General features: G+C 37.7%; 1 protein-coding gene across 2 annotated transcripts; it reads right to left on the bottom strand.

Moving 5' to 3' along the window:
* Positions 1-6,377: 6,377 nt before the first annotated feature.
* On the bottom strand, positions 6,378-20,597 carry LOC140150832 (2-Hydroxyacid oxidase 1-like). Of its 2 annotated transcripts, none has more exons than XM_072172971.1 (9): positions 20,388-20,597; positions 18,331-18,453; positions 17,308-17,459; positions 16,118-16,379; positions 14,454-14,620; positions 13,066-13,157; positions 12,225-12,401; positions 10,024-10,093; positions 6,378-6,908 (listed from the first exon to the last, which is right to left on the bottom strand). In XM_072172971.1, the coding sequence occupies exons 1-9, from the start codon at positions 20,417-20,419 to the stop codon at positions 6,832-6,834; spliced, it is 1,152 nt and encodes a 383-aa protein (XP_072029072.1). In that variant the 5' UTR covers positions 20,420-20,597; the 3' UTR covers positions 6,378-6,831. The 2 variants fall into 2 exon arrangements, with proteins under 2 accessions (XP_072029072.1, XP_072029073.1); XM_072172972.1 differs by having other exon boundaries at positions 12,240-12,401.
* Between the last annotated feature and the right edge of the window lie 1,107 nt (positions 20,598-21,704).

Genomic DNA, 21,704 nt, shown 5'->3' with positions numbered 1-21,704 from the left:
GCCTGTAACAGGCGCGGAGGTTGACCCATACCTTCTTGTAGGTTTCAACTGCAAAGCAAATCAAGAAATGAATGAGTAATAGATAAATAAATAAAAAAAATAAAATAAATAAAAATAAATAAGTCAATAAATAAGTCAATAAATAAATAAATAAATAATTAAATAAATAAATAAATAAATAAATAAATAAATAAATAAATAAATAAATAAATAAATAAATATATATAAATAAATAAATAATTAAATAAATAAATAAATAAATAAATAAATAAATAAATAAATAAATAAATAAATAAATAAATATAAATAAATAAATAAATAAATAAATAAATAAATAAATAAATAAATATATAAATAAATATATAAATATCATAAGATATGATTGAAGCGACGACAAATATGACAGCCCTCACAAGTGTTATATATGAGACCACCCACGGTGACCCACCAAATATATATCTGTCGAGTTCAACAAAATTCAACTCCCACACATATATTTCCGGTGAATACTTTTTTCATTGGCTGATATCCACTTGAGATCGGTATCATCAAAGTAGTATTGCTCTCATTTCATGATTCATTGAGCAATCAATTTTGGCATTTGACCGAAATACGCGTCAAAAGATAAAAAGTCTCGTTCCGAACTTGTGTAGGCCTACATTGCTAGAATCTAAGTGTGTTTTATTGCCTGATTCACAAATTATAGAAATAAACAAGAATTTATTTTAAAAGAACACGCAATGATAGGGTACCAACGCTCGCGGTTTTGGTTGTTCTGCATAGTTTATGAAGAGATTCATTGCAAAGCGCTATATATCCATTCCTACATATTACTTATTTTGCCCTCTTAATTATTAATTATAATTATGAATTTGACTGATAACAACGCATTACATCTTTATTCGGCCCAAAATAACAAAAATGGGTGAACTTCCATGGCAAACGCATTTTTATATCAATAACCAATGATTTCCCACCCCGGACCCTCACACGTCCTCTGCCAGGGGCAGATGCATATGGGGACCTAGAACTGGGGCCAAACATTATTTATGTAAAACCGGGGTGGAGGCATAAATCTGAATTTGGAGTTAGACTTTTTTTCTGCATCAGTCGATTTAAATAGAGCTACGTTAATATGGAAACATTCACTTGCACTTTTAGGTTATGTTTGTAAGCCTAAATATCATATTATTTGCATAAAACATTACTAATCATATAAAAATGGGTACTCTTGTACCGCACTAATAAGGTGACACACCACTAAATCAATGCGCCATTTGTGTAACCCTAATGAGTTCCGGTAAAATACAGAAACTATTTGAGGTATTTTGGGCTGGTCTTTAGACTTATTAATCAAAAAGAGTGGCGAATTATAGCTTAAATTAAAGTGGAAAGCCTATACATAAATTTGAGTTACCAAAAAAGTAGCATTTTTATAATCATTGAGAAAATAGGTCCGCGAATTAAAAAATGGCAGAATCGGGTTTGCAGTCTTGAGAGCATGTCAAAAACAGTGAGGGCGCTGTTCGCGGCCTCGTAGCGGGAAAACGAGGTGGAAGGACCCCTATACATTGAAACATATGTTAAACTTTCATCGATTTACAATCGACTGGTAATCATAAACATTTTTTAAACGAGCCCAAAAGGCCTCAAAATGAGCAAAGAAAACCGGTGTTTTTACACGTATTTCAATGGGAAGATTATTTAGTGGTGTGCGCCCAAAGCATTTTCTTTCAGTTCGTTATCAGCCATGTTGGAACTATCCAGGCGTATTTGACAACTGGGCAGGTTAAGGGATGGGGTATGAACGTTTGGACAGTAGGTCTATTTATTGTGGGACATTGGAGCACATATCGAATAGGATTCTGAATACGAAGAATGTCCTTCTGATATCAAATAATTTTGATTTTTTGAAATTCGCAATGAAATACACATTTTATGGCAAATGATTAAAAATTGATATTTTTGATATTTAACAGTACTCAAATGAAACTTAATAAATCTGATGATTTATACTTATAGTGTATGTAGGTGGGATGAAAAGCCGACAATCAATTGACAATTTTGACCTTTGGTATTGAAGATATGGATTTTTCCCAAAAACACCCAAAAAATTAGGTCTTTTGGGAAAAAAAATCCATATCTTCAATATGAAAGGGCAAAATTTTCAATTGATCGCCGGCTTTTCCTCCCAGCTACATACACTTTAAGAAAATATCATTAGATTTATAATATTTACTTCGAGGACTGTTAGGCCTATATATCAATATGTGAAAAATATCACATTCTAATAATTTGTCATAAAATTTGTATTATATCGTGAATTTCAAAAAATGAAAATTATTTGATATCAGAAAAACATTCTTCGTATTCATAATGTAATTCGATATGTCTGATGTGCTCTCATGTCCCACAAAAATACTGTCGAAACGCTCATTCCAGATCCTTTTATTTTCATTGGGGATTTTTGAAATCATCGTTCGTCGAACGATATTCAGGTGACCTCGAGCCTTTCATATAAATCAATAGTATCTCGCTATCAGTAGCGCGATATTTAATCCGATTCAACTCATATTTTATTCGTTGCCGTATATATTTTGACGTCACAAAAAGTATTCGAAGCCGAATATTCGTCTTCGAATATGCACTATGAACCGACCCTAACTGTTAAATCATCCTCTGGGTATGCAATGCCCATGTTCAAAAGTGAGATGGAAATAATTTGGCTATCACTCTTTCAAGTACCTTGTTCTACGAACTTATTGATCGCCCCTAGTATAAATGAGTCGCATCTGCTCTCCATCAGTCTTTTACCACGAAAGCTACCCTCAAAATGCGATACTTTTTCACTTCAACTTGCTGCTGCTATTTTTAAACGCAAAGTCCGTCCGGGTGGTAGAATGCATTTTTGAAGTCACATTTCATGCTGATTATAATACATACCCATATATTATACCCAAAGGAAAGGACTTGCTTTTATCCTGAAGTGTACGATCATTGTGAAAATTCAAGTTGCACTTATTGACCCGACTAAATGAGTCGCATCTGCTCTCCATCAGTCTTTTACCACGAAAACTACCTTCAAAATGATGCGATACTTTTTCACTTCAACTTGCTGCTAATTTTAAACGCTAAGGGACGCACCATTAGATTCTCGGGGGGGGGGGGGGAAAGTTTGGGTAAGGCAGAAATTTTTTTGTTCGCCGCCTTCGGCGGCAAAGTTTTTTTTTTTTCATTTTTAATGTACTTAGTATACCTTTATACAGAGTTGGGTGGGGGAAAATTATTTTTTACTCATCAGTGAGGCAATTTTTTTTTTGTCTCACGAAGTTTAAAAAAACCAAAAAAACACCCCCCCTGGAAATCAAATGGTGTGCCCCAAGTCCATCCGGGTGTTATATATTGCATGCTGATTATATACAGGCCTATAAATTGCTTTAAGATTATTCTCAATTTTCTGACGAATTTTATTTAAAAAGTGGTGTAATTATGCTCTCGTACAAAAATGGTTCAATTCTTTTAAACGGCGTATATTGTGTTTTGACTATAATAAATGAACTTATGAAAGAACCACGTGGCTTGCTGGTATAGTTTTCTGGCGAATACCCTAATTCTAACAATAAAAATTCCCTTAAAAGGGAAGGCTCCCGACATACGTGAAAATGTTGTTGAGTGACGTCCTATAACATAAAGGGTGGTGTAATAAAATTATGTGTCCCCCGGGTGGTGAATTCTCAAAATGGTCTGCCACAAATCGCTTCCCCCACCTTTGGCCGTGCAAAAAATCTTTACCCCTCCCTTTTGACGTGCCAAAAACCTTTACCCCCTTTTTTTGATGTGCCAAACCCCCCCCCTTTACACATGCAAGATTTTTGGGAACTTGAATTTAAAACCTTAAATTGTCTTATCATATAATGCGAGTGCAGCGAACAGGACATTTTGCATATTTGAACGCGTTCCTAAGTTTTCCTACACCTTTTTAGGGCGTTACATAGAAACGGTGCCCAGAATATCTGTGCCTTGTCCCCCTTTTGACCTGCCAAAAATCGCTTGACCCCCCCCCCTTTCGACCTGTCACATCATAAATTTTTGATGGTTATGCTCCCCCCAGAATTTTTAGGTAATGGCTCTTTGTGAGCTGGTGGCGAACCGTGTAAAGGTAGACTGGCCCCCAGTCTCGGTTCGGTTCCATCTCTGGATAATGTAACAATAAATAATTACATAATGCCCTATGAAAAAAATGCCAAAGTCCTGTAACCCCCCCCTTATCTTCTTCAGTGCCAAAAACCCATTCCTCTTCATCCACAAATCGACGCCACTAATTACACCCACCACAGTCAACCATGCAGCAGTATAGAAATATACTCGTATTATAAGTGAACGCGAAAGTCCATTGAGCGCTGATTCCTCGACTGGTCCAATCTGTTTGAGATCTCACTTCCAAATAATCGTTCAACGAAGCACGGTGATTCCGATGTCAATTACGAAAGCCCCGCCCCAGTTTCAAATTCAAATATGGCAGCACAAAGCTATGCCGCGGGATGTGACGCAAGATCGGATGGGACACTTGTCAACAACTGAGAGGTATTGAGCTCAAGTGGCACGCGTCTGATAGACCCATGGTACGCGCAATAATAAAAGGCAACCACTCGACTCGGACTTAGGCCTATTGTCCACATCCCCGCGCTGCCAAGCTGCGTTGATTGGTCGGATACAATATCGTTGTTTTAGTCGCTTACACAAACGTTAATGTAGTGAAAACATGGACGTGGTATATAGAAAGATTGCGTGACTCCAAATCCGTAAAAGTGAATTCCCACAAAGTACTGGGAGCTGGAAGTCAAATTGCCTACAGACTGGTAGGGTCCATGTATTGGGTGGTTGATTGTTAATGCTATGTAATCTACATTACCAGTCGTTCTCCATGGACCCGAGGGAGGGTCTATGTAAAGGGAGCTACGAACAAGTAAAAGGTAGAGTAAAAGGCTCCAAGTCCTCGGGCTTTTTATAGACTAATGCATTTTCTATCAGTTGATAATTTATTATTATATCCATTGGTATTAAAGATTTATGACACAGGGTGTCCCTGATCATCGGAAACTTAATTGTTTTGGGTATTTCAACGCCACAACTAAATGTAACTAAATACCTGATGTGGTTGAGGAATATATCAGCTATCACATACTTTTTGAATTGACCACACCGTTCGTGAAATATAATAATTTTTCTCTTTTTCAAACCTTTCCACGGATTCAAATATTGACCAATCGATTATCTGTATTCGGAGTGCTAATCACTGCGCATCATCAGCGCATGAGGCGTCTATTGTCATTGATAGATATTTGACTCCGTGGAACGGGCTGAAAATGTGGCAGTTTCGTAAAATTCTTTTGTTTCAAAAATGGAGCGGTCAATTGTCAAAATTCAAAAAGTATGTGATAGCTGATAATATTCCTCAACCACATCGGTTGTTTAGCTTTGTTGGTTTACGCGTCAAAATACCAAAAAAAATTCAGTTTCTGACTATACAGTTCGTTTAGGGACACCCTGTATACTGCTGTACAACCAACAACACAACATACATAGAACATCATCCAGCCATAGGGCCCACCTATGCTTAAAATGAAGGGGGGGGGGTGGCTCTTTAGTGTGAGAGTACCCTGTCTCTTGTATACAGTGTGCTTCACATTATTGTATAACCAGCCAGCAGGGGTTTCCCGGGTCAGACACATGAACCCTCAGGCCATGGTAACCCTTTTCTCATATCCCTGGCCAAACCCAGCATTCTATTAAAATACAGGGATATAATGACATCCAGGAATGGCATGGAAAAACAAAATACTATCAATGTTTATACTTCAGGCAAAACATTGATCTACAACTCAATATAGGCCTATAAACACAGCATTTACAGTCAATTGGTGTTAATGTTCAACTTCAACAACCAATACTAGTGTACTCTCACTTCCAGTACCAGTGAAAGAAGAAGAAAAAAGGCAGAAGCCTTGAATCAAGGCTAAGGGTCTTTTATAGCTGAAAGCAAAGGTCTTTCGGAGCTCTATTTTAGTCAATTTTTGCTAAATTTAGAGGGTCTTTCGGAGCTGCGAAATCCGGGGTGGGGGCATTTGTGACAGCTATACGAGCCGCTCTTGACAGATAATCTTATAGTAAGAATTCCAATTGAATGAATTAGGGGTTCATTCAAATATTTTCATGACTAAACGGTTGTTTATGCCCGAGGGGCCGCTTGCGGTCCGAGGGCATAAACAACCGCTCAGTCACGACATATATGAATGAACCCGTTCATACATACCAGAACATTTTGTGATATTTATTTCATCAAAATAATGACAAAAGATAACAAGGAACATCATAAAAAACGATGAATTTCCTTCGTTTTCTTTACCCCGAGATCGCACATCCGGGCCACCGGGCATAAACGCTGTTTATGCCCGGCTCTCGACCAATCACGCGCGCCGTTATATAGCGAGTATGTATGAACGCAGCTTTTAACAGCTGCACTCGATCCAACCGCGATCGTATATTGCGTATTTCAAACTACAACGCGAACGCACGACCTTGGATACAATGCTATCCAATCACGAGTGCGTTGACATGGTTGGATTCACTTCCGCGTTGCTCACGCACAGTCGCACACGCTGGCGTACATCGCGCAGTGTACACAAAAATTCGTCACGCTATTGAAAGCTGCGTTCATTCAATTGGAATTCCCACTATAGGTGTAGCTGTCATGATTGTGAAAGATAACGTTTTGCCCAGCACAAAGATATCTAAGAGATCATAGCGATATTAAGCTATCTTATATTCATACTATAGTCGAGATGAAGTTAAGTATTTTGACTCATGGACGACCATTGACGGCTCGATGTCGGCTAATGATGTACAGCCTGAAATGACAGAAGCACAATAATATTAATCACACTGTAAAAATTTAACCGTAATTTTTACTGCAGAATACCTGGCAAGTAAGCTGCCAACATTCAACCGTAAAAACGACGATTTCACCGTATAATTAGCGTTATCTTTTCTTTTTTTATACGAAACACAAATTACTACGAATCGTCCGTAAACAAATAAAAACAATGGGAAATTTGCTTTGTTACAATATGCAGAATACCGTAGAAACCCGTCTATAAGGAATAGTAGCGACTGTGATGATAGCATATTTCACGCTAGCGCCCTCCACAATATTATATCATTATGGAATTTGAGCAAATCATTTACCGACACAAGCAGGTATACAATGTATTATTTTATCTTTATTTCGCATCTCACGAGCATAGCTCACTTGGCAAGGCATAAGACTTTGGTTCTTTAGATCGGAAGATGGTGAGTTCGAGCCTCATCACGGTCACACAAACTTTTATAAACAAAATATTGTTCAAACTTTTCATTTATATTTTCTAAAGACTCCATTCGTGATCATTTTTTTTTTCATATTTAGTTTAATTTATTCTATTGTTTTTCTTTTATTGTTTCTTTTCTTTGTCTTTTTTTTCTTGTTTAATTTTATTTTTTCTTTATTTTTCTTTGATTCATATAATATTGGCAGGATAAGGAGAGGAGGGAACTAAGACCCATTCAGTGATTTGCTCATCCGGACGATCGTAAAAATCATCAAAATTCACCTTTGTCATTGTCATAGATGTGGTAACATAGCTTGCTAGTGGTTCAGCAGAAAACCGTGTGACACATAATATATACATTTGGCTACATTTTATTATACGATAAATACGAATTTATTAAACATGGTAACAAATATTCTCTAGCAGATCGGTTATACGTTGGAACTGGTAGGCATAGGCCTATTATAAATTCGGGATATTAAATATCTTCCTGACGAGACAGATCTGCGCGTGTGGTCAAAGACGATTCCTTACTAGCCACAGACCGTCCGCTGGAATTAGTTGAACATGAACCATTCGCTATGGCTGTTGGTCGGACCTCTCATCTCTCCACATCGATTGTGACCTATAATCCCCGACATTGCCCTTATGAACTCACATCCTCCTGTTTTATTCCAATACGCTGGCGAAGTTACGTAATAATCGGATTAACTACCATAGCAATAGGTGAAAACAATTTTTGAATATACCGCGTTATACACTGATACGTTCAGGCGGTACCTCTTCATTGAACCATATCATGCTGCACCTGTAAGATTAGTATCTTTGAAAAGACCAGTATTGTATTCAATCTATGATTGCAGACATACACAGTACAGGTCAGTCCCAGAACAACGCCAAATATGGATTAAAAGACCTTTGACCTTGGATGTACAACAGCATGTTTATGATCTAATGGGAAACTGTGCACATCAACAAACACCATTTCTATCAAAAAGGCAACGGCCGATATAATTTGAAACCACATAAATTACTAGAGTTGGTTCTTCTCTTGGATTTGGACCAAGCTTTAGAATATCGACTGTTGCGTTTTGAAATAAAACAAACCAGAAATTTATCACCCATTGTAAAAGATATGGCACATGTACCGAATACATGTACATACATTGGCTGACCTTGTGGATTTCCTGGCCCAGCCATGCTAACCACATAAGGAGATTCATATTTGGCACTCTCTTGGACTGCAGGTGATGAGTGTAACCTGCTTGTAGCGCAGCGCGATATGTTCAAAATTGTTTTCACCTATTGCTATGGTAATTAATCCGATTAATTACGTAACTTCACCAGCGTATAATGGCCGAATAAATTCTGACCATCACTTGGCTTGTTGGATTCGTCTATACTACAATTCGCTGTCGAAGTGACGTAATAATCGCAATAACTACCATCAAGCAGATTGCACTAATCACCCGCGTATGTCACCAAACATAGATTGAATACCACTCTTTTCATAAATACTAATCTTACATGGCGAGTGATTAGCATTTCTTTGACAACTATGGTTCAATGCATAGGTGCCACGTGAACGATGAAGTGCAGGGCTATATATTCGAAATTGTATTCATCAATTGCTATGGTAGTTAATCCGATTAATTACGTCACATCGACAGCGAATAGCCTATGGGTTCAAGTGGAACAAAAAATAGTGTATGTCCATTGCTAGCTATGGTAATTAATCATGTTAGTGTTTACATCACTACTTCGGTGAAGACAAGAGAAGTGTGCCTTCTCTACCAACGCCTGTGATATAACAAGTGCAAGCGAAACAAAATTGAATGACCAGAATAGTTTCCTTTGTCAGATGAATTGATTGAAGTTTTTGAAGACACTCTATTCTTGATGGGACAATAGATTCAAATATGGAATAATTATTATTCCTCATCTATTTTTTTTATTGAAAAAACTGCAATTGTGGCAACAGAACAATATTTATTTTGATTTCATTTCAAGTAGAAACAAAATCGTGCTTAAGCCAAAAACGCACCCTACCTACCATTCCTCAAGAATTGGGATGGCACAAAGGTGCAACATAGGTTTTTATTGCAAAGACGAGGACAGACAAGTAGTTACAACACATCTGTGGGTTTCGCTTTTATTTAGAATAAATGCTTTACTAGTTTCTATAAAACCACAAAATTACTAAAAAAAACTATAAAAAAAAGCTAAAAAAAACAACTAAAAAAACCCAAAAAAAAAACCACCTAAAATTAAAAGTAGAAAGGTAGATTTGAAGAAAGATAAAAAGAACATGTCAAAAGTTAAAATTAAACGAGAATGAAAAAACGGAACCGGTGCCCGGACCATGCTCTCTTCAGTTCCAAAGTCTGACGCTCTATCAATTGAGCTATATACGATCCTGATATACGAAACAGTCGTTATTATGTCAATACAATTGATTGGTGTTACAACATACTTAGATGGAATGCATAGCCACCCAGTGCCAGTATATTTGCTCAAACTCCAAATACAAAAAGCAACCAATTTTATTGAGGGCGTTTCTTAGGTATATCCTTGTAGACGGGGTTTTACGGTATATCAAATTTAAATAAGTGAAATACATTATAATGATTCGTTAGCTGTCTTATTTTAGTCTTACCCATAAGCGCCATAGTTAAACTAAATTCTTCTTTTATGATATTAAGAACTTGGCTCACTCCATTTTCACCCTGCAAATATGAATGAGTACAACATATAATTTAATGCACCAAACGCACATAAATAATTATTATGATACAAATTATAAACACATGTGCACGTACCACATGAATATGCAATTATACATGTACCCCCTCCCCACACACCACACATACACATAATGTGCAGGCATACGGCGACAAACACAACACCTATATAAAACCGTCATTACAGTAGTTTTTCCACATCCTGGATACACCAGGGTTAGTGGTGACCTGCTGAGTCCAGGGGTCCAGGTATCTAATTCTACAAAGACATACAAAATTAAGGGGTTCAGATCACGGGGACCTGCCAAATCAAGGAGTCCTGGTCCCCAAGACCCCTTCAAACAAGTCTTGCACCAGAATTGCTGACGTCCACAGAATGACTTCCACAGAATGACTCAATGCTTGGTATATCAGCCCTGTATATGGAATCTACCGATTTAATATGGTCTGAAAACGTTTCTTGAACAAAACATCAGTACCGGACATCAGCATAAAAGTATGATATCTAGACATATGTGACCCATCACATCAAAACCGACCACTTCGCGGCTGGCTTGATTGGCAGATAACAATAAAAGAAGATGAGAAAATATAAAGAAAATAAAAAGAAATTTGAGCTTGTTTTGCCTCAGAAGACATTTTTACTGTATCTGATTTCAACAAGTAAGGTGTCATTTTAAAGCTAAAAATCAACAGTTTATCCTAGTGTTTAAATCTCCATTTTCATTTCTGCCGCGAAGTGGTTGGTTTTGATGTGATGGGTCACATATACAGTTTTTAATAACCATAATATAGGGTCCACAACTTATAAGTTCCCCCCTAAATACTTTCTAAAATAACTCGGAAAAATATTTAACGAAATGCACACGTGGAAAATGGTTTGGGTAGCCTTATTTGTTTTACACATATGGTCCAAATTATAGCGTCACACGTCATTGCGTTTGGTCACAATGGTTCATTATGTAAACAAAAGAGACCGTTTTTAACAGTGTTAAAAGTTGCATCTGAGTCCATAGGAGGCAACTCTAAAACAAGACAGTAGGCCAGGAATATTCATGTGTTTGTTAAAGAAAACTTAATCTTTGTTTTTCTTCTTTTTCAAAAGCAAAGCAGTTGTTTAATTCTTTTCTATTTAATGATAAATGGCCGCTGAGTAGGGCGGGATATGTACTGCGGTGAGAATAGACCATACATCGCCAGTAGTTCATCACGTGTGAAAAGTAATTTAAAAAATGCCACGTTTGCCCGATTTCCTTCGCGGTCGACCACTAGGTTTGCTGGATGAAAATGTACCAGTGAAAGAAATTGCTCGTCGTATGGGAGTTGCGCCCATTGCCATGCGATTCGAAAATTGAGAAAATTTCAGGTGACAGGAGAAGTGAAAAATCAGCCGACAGCACCTCGTGGACGTGTCACGTCTGTTCGTCAGGACATGTCAAAACTGAATTTGGCTGAAACCAGCGCAGCAACGGATCCGGACTTTAATAAACAGCATGCGCCGACGTTGTAATGCACTTGTTAACAATGTAGGGGGACACATTCCCTACTGAACATCTAGACTTTCAGTTTTATTTCCATTACAAACACATGAACAGACCTGACATACTGTATTGTTTGAAAATTGACTCCTATGGACTAAGGTGTAACTTTCCAAACTGCCTCTTTTTTTACATAATGAACCATTGTGACCGAACGCAATGATGTGTGACACTACAAATTGGTCCAGATTTGTAAAACAAATAAGGTTACTCATAATTTTTTACAATTTTACATTTCGGAAAATAGTTTTCGATTTCTTTCAAAAAGCATTAGGGGGAACTTATAAGTTGTGCACCCTATATAAATACTATCATGATCATTAAAAATACCTGTTGAGCAGTGGATTTTACAAAAAAAATACCACGCATCGTATGAACACATCATATCCTTAACACATAAACCCTATGGAACAATTTTAGGCCAACGATGGTTTAAGTCTTACGAGAATATATTCTAACTTTGTGTAAATTCGGTTACAGGTGTTTTCTTTGAGTGTTTTATACATACAGTAAGCGTTGTGTCACAACTTGCAACAACTCTGGTTTCATCATTCACATATCTAAGGGCGTTTCCTTACATTTTGCCAACTTACATCACAAGCTAGTCCCCATAGTATAGGTCTTCCAAGTAAAACTGCTTTAGCCCCTAATGCTAGAGCTTTAAATACATCCGTACCAGTCCGTATACCACCATCCACGTACACCTCCACATCACTGTCTTTTACTGCGTACACCACTTCAGATAAAGCGTCAATCTGTAAAATACATTGATTCCTATCATATATTCTTATCGTATAAACCATGTAGTATATTTGCGGGGAGGGGAGTGGTCCTCAAATGGTTTGCTATTAACTCAGCACCACAAGAAATCCCCTCTAAAAGCAGCCACAGAAAATGTCCATTCCTGCGGTAAATACAAATTTCACCTTTATTTTGGGGTCATATTGAAAATAGGACAAAAATACACACAAAATTTCACCTTTTTGGGGCTAAAATAGTGTGAAATTGACCCGTGTAGGAACTTGACAAGGAGCCATGATAGGAGTGGGTTGCGCCTCACATATACCCCATCCCCGGTCTATGCCAATTTCTACAAATTACGTCTTTCAGGAAATGCCATTTCGTAAGACTTGCATCTTGACAATCCTTTTTGGACGGTAGGTACATTAAAACCATCGAACACATTTTAAACTGATTTCCAGGTGAACTACACAATTGTTGATTTAAATTTTAAACAACAAGTTTAAACTTTTTAACGCACGTTATCAGAAGTTTAAACTTGTTGGTTACAAATTTTAATAAACAACTGGTAAGCCATGCATTAACTACCCTATTTATAATTGAATAGTGAACCTTCTCATGAGAAAGTTTTGTCTGTAAATAACAATGATCAACCTGATATTAGTGACTCGGACTTACCGGTGCAGGCACGCAATCTAACTGTCTTCCTCCGTGAGCGGAAACGATGATTCCATCAACACCGCATGGAACGGCTTCCTTCGCCGCCTTAGCTATAAAGAAATCGTAAAATATTAAGAAAATTACAATGATAGTAGGTGCCCCGAGTAATTTAATTTGATTATTTATCTTTGTTTACAATTTAAAGCTATTTCATGAGAGGTGGGAAACCCCCTTGCAAGAGTTGGTGTGTATCGACAGTTTGGGAATCCCCTCTCAGGCAATCAAGCTGATCAGAAAAACAAATTCAATCATATTCATTTTTGGATCTTGGAAATTACCATGTGTCTCAACGTGAACAAATGTGAATGTGGGAAAGTCCCAGTTTCTATAATAAAGTGAAGGTATTGCATGATGATCATAGCTGCAAATTACAACTGTCCCCCGGACTGTCCCTTCTCTTTCTTATATACCAGTTTCTCTTGTATCGGCAGAACTGAATTAGAAAGTGGATGTAGGCTTTCCAATTTGTTGTTGTATATTTTATGTGCCTTCACAATATATACCTGGCTCACATGGATATACCCATGTGAGCCAGTCAATTTGGATAGCCAATAATGTGCTATTATTCCATCAATACATCGAAGGAGATTTCAAGAGCAACAAAGTGCTCTTCTCTACCCAAAAGGGGAATACATTCTTCTGTCGACTTCTTGAAATCTGGTTTATGAAACGACACGTCTATCAATGTAAATGGGAACAAGTGGAGCAACCTTCTATTTGTGGCCTGTTTCCAGTGGTGAAGTGAGTAGTGAAAACGTCACCATTTTGGAGATTGTTATCTGTGCGAGGATTCCGATACGCAAAGTATATATAAATTCAAGTCTTCTGTGGACTTCGCTGAACAGTGATCTTCGCAGGACAAGTGAATCAGGATATACATCAGTCACTGAGTGCAACAAAACTTTGAAATCAACAATAAGAAGCCTGTCGGATAAGTAACATTCCTAAACAGTGTATTTTAGTGATTCTCAATGATCTTATTTATTTATATTCACTCGCAAAATTATTGTTAAATCACACTTTACTTTTCATTAAATATTCAGATATTGTTAACTTAATCAAACAGTGTGCTTTGTTGTGCATCCTGAAGTAAACTTGGGTAAAGGTGTTTTTGTCTTGAGTCATTAACGACTCGTAACAGTGGTACTTAAACATGCAGTCAAGGAAAAAGTGCTTGATTAATTGATTGATTGAATATCAGGATTATTGATTACTTTATTGATTGCTAGATCGTTTGATTGATTGATTGATTGATTGATCGATTGAGTGCGTAGTTGATTGAATGGTTGATTGCATGACTGACTGATTGATATATTGATTTATTTATTGATTAATTGATAATATACCTGTCAGGACACCTTTGACAACCACTGGTATGTGAGAGAATCCTTTAAGCCACCTGATATCTTCCCAAGTCTCCGAGTCATTAAAACCACTAAGATTATTGGCTTTTTTGTTGATTTTCTCAACATTTGTTGCCTCCTCGGGATCATCTGTTTCTAAGTTAGGAAACCTGGACAGGGAAAAGAAACAGTGCACGTCTTAGGGTTATCACAGGTCTTACCAAGAACATTTTCCATAAAAGGTTTAAATATGTCGGGTTATATAAAGGGTATAAAAACGTTTTAATAACATTAATAAAACATTTTTGAAATCGTGAAGCTAAGCATTCTAACAGAATGTTATTAACTCTTTGTTATTTAACTGTTGTCAAAAAAATATTTGCGTAAAATATTTTACACTAACGTTTTTAAAATGTATTAATGATCCTTATATAACCCGACATTTAAATGTTATTAAAACGTTTTGAGAACATTTTTGTGTTTGCTGGGAACGCCGATGGCCTTACACACAAACGACTAGGGGTGTAAATTCAATTCACGGTTATTTGTCTAACCGTTTAAACGGACCACAATCCGGTCGGTTAACCGTGTAAACGTATGTAAAAGAAGAAAAAAAATCGATTTTTTTTTTTTTTTTTTTTTTAAATTTTTCAAAAAAGTTTTATGTTTTTCCTACCCTTGCACAAACTCTAACCCCTTCCCAAACCTTACTACATGTATACAAACCCACCCAAGCCCAACTAGCCCTATTGCCCCATTGCCCCAACCTGAGAACCCCAAAATCGGACCTGTGTTAGCATGTTTAGTAAATGCATTAATATACATTAATAAAGTTTCAATTACTTTATTTAGCCTCATCTCATCAAAATGGCAATTTTTATGGCTAATTATAGGAAGGAGAACCCTTTCACATAATTTTGGAAATTAAAATTTTTTCTAAAATTCTGAAAATACAAAAAAAAATACATTTAAGTGCACAAGCTTTTTTCTTTTGGGTAAGAAATAGGTCCATGCATGCCTTTTGTATATGATGACCTATTTATCAAATTTCTAACCTGCAAGAAAAAAACTGTTGCATGTAAGAAAATATTTCTTACCCATAAGAAAAAAGCTTTTGCACTCTAATGTATTTTTTTGGTATTTTTAGAATTTTAGAAATCTTTTAAATTTCCAAAATTATGTGAGAGGTATCTCTTTTATTTTGTTAGCAATAAAAATAACAATTTCGATGAAATGAGGGAAAATAAAGTAATTAAAACATTAACACATTCATGCATTTAAAAACATTAAATATAGGTCCGATTTTCAGGTGAAATCAATTCTCCCCTAATTCCCTTTTGGGGGTAAGGGCAAGGATTTTGGGTTAGATTAAAGGTTAGTTGGGCTAGGGTAAGCTTGTATATACAGGTAGTACGGTTTGGGGGTGGGTTAGACTTTGTGTAAGGGTAGGAAAAACATTGAAAAACTTAATAAAAAATTATTAAAAAAAAATCGTTTAAACGGTAAGCGAGTCTTCTAAACGGATAGTGCATTTAACGGGCGGTTACACGTGAAACGTTTAAACGTAGACACCCTTACAAACGACCTTGAAATACATTTATGATGTTTGGTGATTAATTTGAATCTGAATATGAAACGCATGCCTCAATAAACATCGTACTAAATACCTAAAAGAAATCCGTTTCATTGCATAGTCTCTTACTCTTCGCCATTCCATGCGGTTTCCAAGGACTGGACTGTCGACAGTGACAACCAGAGCTTTGAATCCAGCTTTTTCAGCCCGTCGTACAAGTCTTTCAGTGATGGCGCGAACGTTGAAGATATGAACTTGCATCCAGTGAAGAGCATTAGGAGTTACGGTAGCGATGTCCTCCACGCCGGTAGTGCTGTGACTGCTTACGATCATAAGTGTGTTGGCTTTGTCAGCAGCTGAATGAGTTTGAGGAAGAACAATTATTATACACTAAGGTTAGTGATCGGTAACCTTAAGCTAGTACAGTGATGTATACGAGCGGTTGATTTTTTTTTATATGGGAAAGGATAAAAGTCAAATTGAGAAAATGTATGACTTGCTGTGCTAACCATCCTCTAGACTGCTTTGCATTCCCCTTTTTGATAAAACACTTAACACCAGCAATGCCATTCCATAAAACACAACACATCCCACCGCCTGCCCAGTGGTTTTCGGATGGGAGTGGCAGTTGCAATCAGTGTGAGATGAGTTGACATCATGAAGTATACATTTCCAAACTGCTATGAAGTAGACTAAACAAAATCCTAACCCTACATATTGAAAGTCCGAAGTACTTTGCAGTGGCGTAGCCAGGACTTTGTCAGAGGGGTGGGGGAGGCAAATTTCCAGGGGAAAAACTTTGACGAAAATGGTCAAAAATTACATAAAAGGCCTTCCACAGGGGGGGCAATACTTCTCACAGGGGGCAGCTCCCTCTTGGCTACGGTAATCCGGTGTTTTTAAATATGTGCCGAACAAGCGGATGTCTAACCATCATAACTCGATGGTCTAATGCTGGTTTCATACTACCATGCCGCTTGCCGGCGAGGCGCACGAGCATTGCAGACAGACGGACACAATCAAGGCTTGTCATTGGTTGATACGTCATGCTGCTTGCCGCAGGAAAGTCTGACAGGGGCATAACAAGCGGAGGAATACTCCAGGAAATGCCCGTGATCGCACCGAGACAAACTGACGTGATAAGAAATTTTCAAAAATAGGCACCGGCGCCGACAAAGCAGGCGCCGACATGAATTATATCAGGCTCTCACGATTGAGTTCCGGACAGAAACATATTAGAACAAGTTCTTGAAAAATTAATATTATAATATAAATTTGACCAACCTTTAGCTGTTGCTAGCTCTCCTTCATGATGCGCACGTTTCTGAAGGGCAGTTGGAGATATTCCTATTGGGAAACTGATAGGTTGTCCCAATACAGTTGTATCCAAGTTACGGGAAGATACATCCCTTAAAATACGAGGTCGCAATCTGTACCTAATGAATAATTGATATAATTATGTCAGAAATTTAGTATAGATCTATAGCAGTGACAAGACAACGACGTATAGGTAAATGTAGATGGAAGTTGCTGGATATTGGTTCCTGTATAAATTGTGCCCATTATAAACATGCTAGGGGGGCACCGGGCCCATTAAAATAGGTGAATGCATGTAACCCAAATGGTGATTCTTATGATGGGATTTTTAAACAAATCAAAAAGGTGCATGACGTCATATCGTTAAACAGGCCTACTATAGATAGCCAACAACAAAGCAAATCAACTTGGAAAGGTCTATGATCAGAACGATTTACCATCCTGCTGACGTCGGCGTATCCAGTATACAATATTTGCGATTTATTCCGTATTCATTGCGTGATAAAGATTTAGTGGTCTAGATCGAGATTCAGAACCAACTGGCAACCGCGTTGCTAAGCTACCAGTATCATCAGTGTTGAGAAAGAAGTCTGCTAGACTTTGAAACGTCCACAGTGAGTACATCATTTTGTTGGACTAGAAATATGAAATTTCTTCATTTATTTATCAAAAGCAGTCCTGAAGAAAATGTTCAGTTATCAGGTCTACTTTTTAGGGATAAAATGGGTATAACCAAATTCTTGATAAAGACAACTTAGCAAAGGGAACACTTTTCGTGTTCAACCGTTCAAATTAGCCCGATATGAAAAAGTCAATCTTTAAGGGGGTTAAGTAAACTTTTTGTCTGTAAGCGAATTTATTACAAAAAAGTCTATTTTTTTGGAAATTCGGCACTGTGCGCAGAGGTGAAGGTGGCGACGGTGCATTCGGCCTGCAAAATACTATGCGAGCTGGGATGACTATGAATTTAAATAGTTAGAAATGTATAACCTTTTAAAAGCCGCCCTGCATTCCTGTATAGTTTGCTGATCATCTGCTCCGGTAGCATAATAAATATAATCGGAATACTGCAGACGTGTTTTGGCTTCACTTTCAAAATCATCCAAGCAAATCCTGAAAATAAATAATTATGATACATACATAATGTATTTCTAATGCGCTTTACCAATTTACTAACTACTGCAGAGAGGGCAGGAAGATTCATACAATACATAAACAAAAAAAAATTAACACCCAAAATGTATTATGGAAACAGATGTGGTTTTAACAATTTTTTGCAAATAACAAAAGAATGGGCTTCTCTGATGCAGTCTGATGGGAAGAGGGATGGCGTTCCATAGCCTAGGTCCTGCCACATGATGGAGCGATTTGTTTACGGGATACCCCCTCACGCATTATGAACAAACACTCCCCACCGTGCTCCCCACACCCAATGATCATAGCTCCTAACAACTCAGTCTCACCTGATAGTGGAGAATAGAGATCATTGAAGACCCAGTATCAGTGGCGTAGGGTCACAGGGGCACCGGGGGGGGGCATGTGCCCCCAATCGTTTGCAAAATTTAGAAAATCCCATAGGAAAATTGCCAAAAAACGGCTTGTGCCCCCCTATCAGACCCGGTGCCCGCCCACCCAATCATGGTCGGTGCCCCCTCCCCCCAATCGGATGACCCACGCTACGCCACTGCAGCCAGTATAACTGCGAAGTTGCGTACTAACAGTATCTATTTGCTTATAGTATAAAAGGAGGGTTTGTAGATTCGGAATCTACCGGGTGCCAAGAAGGTACGCTTCAGCAAATTGATTTATTGAGGTCAAAGGTCACATGTGGATTAAATTTGAAAATGCTTTGTTCAAGTTTATAAAATATCACAAGTTGTTCGTCTGGTTCCCAGGAATAAATAAAAATGCTACAAATTGAATAAAAATAGTATTCAATTATTCGTCCTTAAAACTGATAATAATGAAAACAAAATATGTATAATTTGCTATTAGAAGCCTTATTCAAGAATATTATGGGCCCAAGTTCGGCAACCTTATGCCTATCATGTCGTAACATTAAATCTAGATTCCGTAGATATAGCAAACTATATTTTTTTGTTTTCTTTTGTCAAGACGGATACTTCAGTTTTAAGACCATTTCAATTGCAATTGGAGCATTTTGAAAATTTTACCCCTCTACAATTCTGATTTGACCTTTGACCTATATCTCATTAATTAGGCACCCTAGAGATGACCATAAAATACTTGGGACTAAAGAAGAACTTTCATAACTTAATAATTTAAAAGCAATTTTTTTAGATTTATTCCCCTTGTGTGGGCCTTGTGTGACCTTTGACATCAATAACTCAATAATTTGCTCAAGGCCAGGGTGCCTTTTCGCACCGTACCCGGGGATTCTGAATCTAAATATAAAGTAGCCTATCCTGTATAAATATGACGTGGTATATCGAAAGCAGAAATTTTTGGGCAGGATCGTAAATGGAGAAATAGCCAAAATCTGCCCAGGGGTGATTTTTTTAACAATTTGTGATGTTATTAATGTTTAAAATATTGGCTGATAGTTTCAGACCGGAATATAACTGGCATCTTGTATTTTTTGAGAAATTTTTCAAGGTAATTCCTACTCTCAACATTAATGTCAATAATATTTTAAAGGCCGATATCTCAATTTCCAATTTTATAATACCATAGCTTACGAACTTAATATCTTCGCTCAGGAATGCCCGATTTCATTGTGAAAAAAGGCATTGTGGAGCAAAATAGGCCTAGTAAGTAGGCATAACCTCAAAATTGATAACCTGTCCAAAAGTGTCTGTTTTAGACATGACACGTCAAAAATTACAGCGCGCAACTTCACGGCCATATAGGCATTTTCCTCGACTATTTAGTTGTCATAATTATAATAACCATGATCAGCCGATAGAAAATGATCATGTTAGACTGACTTCCGCGTAGCTTATTCCAAGGACACCCAGGTCATTACATGGTACAACTTGTAGGCCTATCCTATAGTACACTAACACTGACTATACTATACTACATACAAGTTACACTCGCACTCCAGGTTCAATTCCATCGATAGTTCATCAAGTTTTCTTGTCCGCTTGTCTCGATACCTCGGTAGGGCGCCTGTACACCATTACTGTTGGTAATTAAGCTCAACCTTTGTACTCTACAGTACACCATTTACGTATTTTTAATGAGATCCTACATGTATGTTATGTATACGGGTACCTGTATACATGGACGACCAGTCGTTGCAATATCGTTATACATAGCCCGTAGTACACGCAAGGAGGCAGCACACCACTTAATCCTTCCGCATTTTGGTGTAACCCCTTGATAGTCCCGGTAAACATAGGTCGGTAGTGCAATTGAAGTGGATGTCCCTTGGGAGCAGGATTCCGATGAGTAGCCATGATTGTTTATTATAATTAGATTAAAATATATGCAATTGATCAATGTTCAGAATATCACAAATTTAAATGGTGCATCTTGATCATCTGGTCAAAAAGTTTAGCTCCCGAAACTAAATCCGCATGTGTACATAACTAATCCGCATGTGGACATAGTATTATAAGGCCTCGTATCCATAGGCTGTTCCCTTGTGGCGTGTGCCCTTGTTCCGTGTTTACTTTTTCCCATGTGACCTGCCACACAGAAGCTCACAGACAACGAAACTTTGTTTTGCTCAGTGGCCGTATCCATAGGCTGTTAATACGAGGCCTTAAGGAGGCATATGTGCAAGCTGAAAATAAGGGTGGCGCTGTTCAGGTCCCCGTAGCTTAAAAGTTAGTCTCAACCTGTTTCAAAAAACCAATTTTAAATTAAATTTCAATCGCGTTTCGTTATCTAAAAATACCCCTAATGTCTGATGCGGCATGCCTGGCGATAGCACCAAAAGGGGAGAGACTCGAGAGAGGCACGGTAAAAACTGTAAAATTTAATCCCATTAGGGGCTGTGCAATAATTAAAATAAAATTTCCAAACGGCTCGTCAAAAATCGCTTAATTGCCCCCTTCTCGGCCCGCAAAAAATCGATTTCCCCCCTCTCGGCCCGCCAAATATCGCTGTCCCCACTCTCGGGCCGCCAAAAATGCTTTGACCCCCTTGCACATGCCAAACTTTTGGTATCCCAATTTACAAACCTTAAATGGTCTTGATACATGTTGCGAGCGCAGCGAGTATAAAAATTTGCATATTTAGGCCTAAGCGTTTCCGTACCGTTTTCCTAAGCCTTTTTAGCGCGTTTTATTTCAAAGGAGTTCCATGAATGTGTGCCAAAAATCGCTTGCCGCCCAATTTTACCCTCCCCCAGGGCTCATAATTATTGCACAGCCCCTTAGGTTGTTCGGAAGTTT

Source organism: Amphiura filiformis, chromosome 4 (genome assembly GCF_039555335.1).
Source record: "Amphiura filiformis chromosome 4, Afil_fr2py, whole genome shotgun sequence".
NCBI classification, from domain to species: Eukaryota; Metazoa; Echinodermata; class Ophiuroidea; order Amphilepidida; family Amphiuridae; genus Amphiura; species Amphiura filiformis.
This window is presented reverse-complemented; position numbering and strand designations above follow the sequence as displayed.

Excerpts from the sequence above, each read along its gene's own strand:
- LOC140150832 (XM_072172971.1), bottom strand. The coding sequence starts at position 20,419 with ATGGAATTGAACCTGGAGTGCGAGTGTAACTT. Across the intron at positions 17,460-18,330 it reads TGCAGGGCGGCTTTTAAAAG|GTACAGATTGCGACCTCGTA; the intron begins GTTATACATTTC and ends ATTATTCATTAG. Across the intron at positions 14,621-16,117 it reads ATGAAACGGATTTCTTTTAG|GTTTCCTAACTTAGAAACAG; the intron begins GTATTTAGTACG and ends TTCCCTGTCCAG.